The sequence below is a fragment of the Macrobrachium rosenbergii genome, chromosome 1, assembly GCF_040412425.1.
Source record: "Macrobrachium rosenbergii isolate ZJJX-2024 chromosome 1, ASM4041242v1, whole genome shotgun sequence".
Lineage (NCBI taxonomy): Eukaryota > Metazoa > Arthropoda > Malacostraca > Decapoda > Palaemonidae > Macrobrachium > Macrobrachium rosenbergii.
Genome location: NC_089741.1, coordinates 41,061,038 through 41,068,537, shown reverse-complemented (window position 1 = coordinate 41,068,537; position 7,500 = coordinate 41,061,038). Strand labels below are relative to the sequence as shown.

At 38.8% G+C, this 7,500-nt stretch overlaps 1 protein-coding gene across 1 annotated transcript; it reads left to right on the top strand.

The window, feature by feature from the left end:
* The first annotated feature begins 1,745 nt into the window (after nt 1–1,745).
* LOC136840279 (uncharacterized) lies at nt 1,746–2,420 on the top strand. The gene has a single exon (XM_067106957.1). The coding sequence runs from the start codon at nt 1,746–1,748 to the stop codon at nt 2,418–2,420; it is 675 nt and encodes a 224-aa protein (XP_066963058.1).
* Nucleotides 2,421–7,500: the final 5,080 nt, after the last annotated feature.

The following is a 7,500-nucleotide window of genomic DNA, read 5'->3' as shown; positions in this document are numbered from 1 at the left end:
TGTCGACGCGTTTTAAAAGAGGCTAGCTGAAGAAGGTTATGGAGTCTCATTTGAATGTATCTTGACTCTCCATTTTTTAGTTCTCTGTTACAGAAAACTATTGTGTCGGCTTTGTCTGTCCGTCCGCTCTTTATTCTGTCCGCACTTTTTTCTGTCCGCACTTTTTCTGTCCGCCCTTAGATCTTAAAAACTACAGAGGCTAGAGGGCTGCAAATTGGTATGTTAATCAGCCACCATCCAGTCATCAAAAATACCAAATTGCAGCCCTCTAGCTTCAGTAGTTTTTATTTTATTTAAGATTAAAGTGAGCCACAATCACGCTTCTGGTTACGGTATAGGCCAGGCCACCACAGGGACGTGATTAAAGTTTCATGGGCCGCTGCTCATACAGCATTATACCGAGACCACCGAAAGATAGATCTACTTTGGGTGGCCTTGAATATACGCTGTACAGAAAACTCGATTGCGCCGCCGAAACTTCGGGGCATTCTTTACTCTTTTTTTGTGATTTTGAGGTTATGTTGGACAATTGTCTTGTTTTCTTGTCTTTAATCTTATTTGATTATTTATTTTTTATTACATTAGTGGAAGAATATTAGATCTCCGTTTGGTAAATTATATTAATCGTAATTTGTTCATTCGCATATAATAGACTGGCCGCTCTAACCTGATACTGTACCACCCGTTTAATCACCTCTTCCCAAGTTTACCCCTCGGAAATAAGTAATTCGACGATATCTTTTTCTTCACTCCAACCGCTGGAATTTTTTCTTGCTTCTGATAATTATGATCTTATGATTTAATTGAAACAATAAAAACTGCCTCAGAATATCAGTAAGGGTGTGAAAACAGAGAAAATCAAATATATTTCTATATATTTTATTTTGTTCTTTTTTTGTCGTCGAAGAATTCAGTCTCCGTTTCAGTAATTACATTATTATGAATAAGTAATCAGAAATTTATCAGGATAAGTGGTTCTCAGTTTCATAGATTGTTATTATATTGTTTTGTGGCATTCAGTTCGATTCTTCACTGTCTGTCTCTGCTGTCGTTTCAGAATCTCTCTCTCTCTCTCTCTCTCTCTCTCTCTCTCTCTCTCTCTCTCTCTCTCTCTGTTTTATATCCTTGCCAGTTTACTGTGTTTTTCTCTCAATAGCAAATTTCTCTCTAATTTTCTGTATTATCAACGTATCTCTTTGTCATTTCATTGCCTGTAAATGTTACATCCTACCAGTTTATTTTCTACTCATCAGATTCTCTCTCTCTCTCTCTCTCTCTCTCTCTCTCTCTCTCTCTCTCTCTCTCTCTCTCTCTCTCTCTCTCTCTTCCCCCTTTATCGTTTTTCGTTTCCTCGTGGCAAACTCCTCTCACGCGGGTGTTCGCTTTCCAAAAAAACCTCCATCGGTTTCATCCAAGTATCGGGAGAGAGTCAAAATGCGATTTCTGTGTCCTTCTTGTTAAATCTTTTATGTCTCAGTTTTTGGGAAGTCTCAGCCAGTTTTTGTCCTGCCTGACCCCTTTCCCAAGTCCCAACCACCTCCCTCCCCTCCCCCCCCCTGTATCTTTCAGAAGCTACCCTCACCCACTGGGTCGAAGGTTCCCTTGGTACCTTCTCTGTGATGGTGAGGGGGGGGGAGATAGGGAGGCCAATTCCCCTCATCCACGTCTCTGTGATAGGGGGAGGTGGGGGTCATCCTGGAAAGGTATTCTGTTAAATCCTCCCCTTCCCCTTTTCCTCATTATCCATGGAGACTCCTTACCCAAGTCCCCTCCCCTCATCCCTCTGTCCCAGGAGACTCCTTACTCAATTTCACTCCCCTCTATACAAAGTGACCCCTTCCCCAGCTCCCCTCATCCCCATCCTAGTTCTTTGGGGATTGAGGAGGGAAGACCCTGACAGAATTAACTTTATAAGACCCTCTCCCCTCTCCCCTCTGTCTTGGGGCCCTCCCTCTCCCCCTCCCAGCACTTGCAGCCTTTCACTTCCCTCAACCTCATCATGGCAAGTGGACGAGAGGAGGAGTATGTCACCAAATCCCCTCATCCTCGAGGAGTATGTCCCCAAATCCCCTCATCCTCGAGGAGTATGTCCCCAAATCCCCTCATCCTCGAGGAGTATGTCCCCAAATCCCTCTCTCGAGGAGTATGTCCCTAAATCCCTTCATCCTCGAGGAGTATGTCCCCAAATCCCCTCATCCCCTAGGAGTACGCCCCAAATCTCCTCATCCCCTAGGAGTAGGTCCCCAAATCCCCTCATCCCCTGGGAGTACGCCCCCAAATCTCCTCATCCCTTGGAGTACGCCCCCAAATCCCCTCATCTCCGAGGAGTATGTCCCCAAATCTCCTCATTCCCTTGGAGTACGCCCCCAAATCCCCTCATCTCCGAGGAGTATGTCCCCAAATCCCCTCATCCCCTATGAGTACGTCCCCAAATCCCCTCACCCCCTATGAGTACGTCCCCCAAATCCCCTCACCCCCATGACCTCGAGAGTGTTGTGGGCGTTTGGAAGAAGGGTCCGCTGGGGATATTGCTTTGGGGAAATCAATTGTGTGACTGACGTTTTTCCTTAACGGATGTGCTTGTCCGATATCGGTTTTTATCCGGTAATTGGGTGGTTGTCGTCCCTCTTCTGTTTTATTTATATTGTATTTCCTCAGTGGTTGTAAACTGTATTAATTCTTTTCTAATAACTGATCTCTTCTTTCTGTATTTTCTTTTACCTTCTGTTACCTCGTTCAAACTGGGCGCCGTATTATTTGGAAGCTTGAATTTCAAGTCAGTGGCCCCTGTGGGCTTGTTCCATATGAATAGGGTTCATCTTATTAATAATAATAATAATAATAATAATAATAATAATAATAATAATATAATAATAATGTTTGAAAATTGTAAGGTATTTTTGTTTTCTTCATTTCATGGTAAACATCTGTTGCCTCTAGTCATTTTTGTATATGGCCTTTGTCGTATATTTCCTTAGTTTTTATAAACTATATTAATTCGTTGTTATTCTTATGTCAGTACTGTGAGTTTTTTTTTATGTTCTGCAGTTCATGGTAAGCATCGTTTGTCTCTAGTCGTTTTTTATACACTATTTATATTTTCTCAGTGGTTATAAACTATATTTCATTTCTTGCTATTCCTGTGTCAGTATTGTAAGTTTTTTTTATGGTTTTCAGTTCATGTATCGAATGATTTTTGTCTAGGTTTCATTCGTTTTCAAATGTTTATTTTTTCATTTGTTTTTATTTTGTTTCATTTGTTATTTGGTGGAGAAAAATCTTTTAGCCTTAGAATATTGTAAAACCTATTTACTCTTCCTCAGTAAACAAAGACCGGTCACTGAGTTCGAATCTTTTGCCCTGAGGTCAGATATGAGTTGAAATGGTTATTGAATCTCGTGGGTTTTTTTCGTAAAAGAATTTTTCTCCAATTAAATCGTATTGCTTCGAGCGAGCATCAGATGGCATTAAATTTTTACTTAGTTGTTATTCTTGTCTAATAAAAATATAGCTCTTAAATTTTAATTTATCTGCTATTGTTGTTCATTGTAGAAATACTGCTTTCTGTAAATATTACTAAAAGTAATTGATGTATGAAAATCTTTTAAAGGATTGGATGATTGATTGTTCCTGGAGTGAGAATGACAATTTTTTTTATTTAGTATTTGATTATTTTGTTGTGAGAGAATGGTAGGATATGGTAGGATATTTATTACTTATTTTAGAGAAGGGACAAAAGATTGTGATTGACTTGCTCCTTCAATCCTGAGGGATAAAGATTGTGATTGACTTGCTTCTACAATCTTGAGGGACAAAGATCGTGATTGACTTGCTCCTACAATCTTGAGGGACAAAAGATTGTAATTGACTTGCTCCTACAATCTGGAGGGACAAAGATTGTAATTGACTTGCTCCTACAATCTTGAGGGACAAAAGATTGTGATTGACTTGGTCCTACAATCTTGAGGACAAAATATTGTGATTTACTTGCCCCTACAATCTTGAGGGACAAAAGATTGTGATTGACTTGCTCCTACAATCTTGAGGGACAAAAGATTTTGATTGACTTGCTCTTACAATCTTTAAATGACAAAACATTTATTTTTAACCTCTGTTACTATAAGAGCATGCGTTCTTCCGTTTTAGCCGAGTCGTTTAAAACGAAGCATTAGATAAAAAAGTTTTTTTTTTGTCTTCAACATAACCTGTTCCCATCAGTCTTCGCAGTGCAGTTTGAAAAAAATAGATAAAATAGTTTTTTCTATTAATCATAACCCTTTATCCACCAATTTTGTTTTTCCAATTTAAAAAAGATATGAAGAAAAGTGCAGATGCTCTACAGACTATCAGCGTGTCATGGTGGGGTAGAACTCTGTGAGGGAATTCCTTCATAATGCCATCATGCCTTTTGGAAAATGGGAACCACAGGGCTTCCATATTGCATTCATCTAGATAGAAAGAGAATTTAGTGACGAATATAATATAGATAATTTATAAATTTGTTCCTTCTGTTTCTCTTATAGATTTATTCTATCTGTTCTCTTAAAGATTGATTCTGTCCTTCATTGAAGGTGGAGTAGAGTTGTGCATTAGAGGTATTTTATAGAGTATCACTTTCCATTACGGGCTCTAAATAGGACAGAGGTAGGAGACGGACATATTTTATACATCAGTCAATTTTCCGCGTGACTCAGCTTTGAATAGAATTGTAAGGTGGAGACATTAAATTTATGGCTTCGCGTTACGTCATCGTTTAAGTCGAAAATCTCTCTCTCTCTCTCTCTCTCTCTCTCTCTCTCTCTCTCTCTCTCTCTCTCTCTCTCTCTCTCTCTCTCTCTCTCCACACACATACACACAAGCATATTAAATTTTTGTCTTCTGTTTATACCATCTGTTACAGAATTATTCTCTCTCTCTCTCTCTCTCTCTCTCTCTCTCTCTCTCTCTCTCTCTCTCTCTCTCTCTCTCTCTCTCTTAAATTTTGTCACACACACACATCTGTTACACATTAAATTTATGTCCTCTGGTTATATCATGTGTTAACAACACATTCATTAAATTCTCTCTCTCTCTCTCTCTCTCTCTTCTCTCTCTCTCTCTCTCTCTCTCTCTCTCTGCTTTCATGGAACAGACGAACGAGAGTTCGGTCGGTCGATTGCGTGATGCCACCAGATCGATGTCTAACTGGTTCATAGAAATTCTCAAGGCTAAAACTTAGTTTGGCTTGCATGCTTCATGCATCGCGTGCATGCCATTGTGTGTGTGTATGTGTCTGTGTATTTCGCGTGTATGCAAGATTTATGGTCTTCAAGTGTCGCATTTGTTTCCCGAATACTTATATCGAGGCCCAGTTAACTGTGTTATAGTTTTTACTTTAGTCCTGTTTAAATATCAATTTCCTTTGTTGGATGTTTATTTGTCATCATTAAATTTCATTACATTTCACTCTTTGTATTTGTGATGATTTGGTTTAGTTGTATGTGTATTTATCATCATTAGATGTAATTACATTTCATTATTTGTAATTGTGATGAATTGGTTTGCTTCTAAAAAGGGCAAAGTCACTAGTCACTATCACATTCATCCAGTGATCAGTGAATGCCCACGCATAGTTTGATTATAGCCTCATTCTGATACTCAGGATGCGGGTTCGAATCCTACTACCGGGCATCAGAATCACTTCATATTCTTGCATTTGGATCTTAGGCTTTTAAGTGACAAGCGTATCCGTAAAGTTTGAAGAATTTGAAAATTAAGAGGGCTGTGCCTATTACAATTACATAAGTATCTGGTAGAAAGTGCGCAGTAGATTCTATATAGACGGTTTTAATGTTAATGTTAATTTTGTAGTTTAAAAGAACTATTTTAGCATAAAACTAATTGTTCTATTTCAAAATTAGATCAGAATTATAAAGAAGTTACTGCTACTACTATTACTACTTTTACAATGTCTCCATCGAGCAGTACTGCTCATGATATGCATACAGCCATAAGCTATAAGCTGTGACGCTCGAGGAACCCGCAAACAGTAATATTAGTCATGCCATAATTCGAATCTACCTGCCTATGTTTGCCACATTAACAAAAAGGCAGATTATAGATTTATGGCATTTGTAACCGAAAGGTACTCGCATATTGCTCTTATATCGCAGCTTGAGCTTAATAAGCTTAATAAATTATCTGGGAGGAGTCTTCAAGAGATTGATAACTTCCTCACCCTGAAGTTGGGAATGATGGCTCTTTTAAGAAAGAGCTCGGGGTGTTTAGCAAACTTCATTATTCAGATGGAGAAAGAATCTGGTGGGTGGTAGTTTCGTCCCCGGGCGACGGTGAGGATTACGTAGTTTAAAATCTCTCTCTCTCTCTCTCTCTCTCTCTCTCTCTCTCTCTCTCTCTCTCTGCTTTAGTGCTGTATTCATACTGGATAAGTGATTTCATCCCTGTGGGACGGTGGGGATTATGAGTCAAAATTTTTAAATCTATCTCTCTCTCTCTCTCTCTCTCTCTCTCTCTCTCTCTCTCTCTCTCTCTGCTTAGCGCTGTAGTCATACTGGATAAGTAATTTCATCCCTGTGGGATGGTAAGGATTACTAAATTTTAAGTCCTCTCTCTCTCTCTCTCTCTCTCTCTCTCTCTCTCTCTCTCTCTCTCTCTCTCTCTCTCTCTCTCTGTGTGTGTGTGCTTGTTGACAGTATGATAAAACACACCTGTGAGGATTTTTTCAATCTTCATTATTTTACTTGCCAGTCTTTTAATGTTGGTGCTAGCTGCCAGAGTTTCATGAAGGATCCATTTGATAATACCTTTTAGCCATACCTTTTTAACATTTTAACGTAAAAGTTACCTTTATAAAGGCTTAATTGAGGTTCACACAGGGGACCCTCATTGTATGGAGCTCCATAGATAAATCATAACTCCTCTTCTTTTATAAATTAGCCATGATTGTGCGTGTATAAGGTAGTGTAGAGCTTGAATGATCTGCGCGATCGAGCAACCGGCCAAAGGTTTTTCATTTATTCTTCTATTTCCCCGTTTTCAAGCGTCTGCTCTAAGTGTACCGCGTCTTCTAAATAAAGTGAAGAAGTCACTGTTATTGGATGCCTTCAGATTTATGCGTACAATAACTGCGGATGGAAAAAGGGAGAACCTGTTGACTGTCAGTTCATACAGGATTGTTTATTTGAATTCCAAGTGTTGATTTAGTTCAAGAATACTCAGGTTCTGGAACTGCGTGGAGTGAAAAATGTCAGCTGCTCATTTTAAAGCAAATTGAGTTGTGTACGCTTGTTATTAATAACTAATAAACCGTAATATGTCATTCAGTAATATCAATTTTGATTGCACGTGTTTATTTATTTCAAGAGTTGTTGAGTTATTTCAATAATTCGGCTTTGGGATTCCGTTGAAAAAGCCTGCTGTTCAGATTAAGGCAAATTAAGGTTTGTACGTTTATTAAAAAGTAATAAACGGTAATGTATCATTCAATAATATTAATTTTTG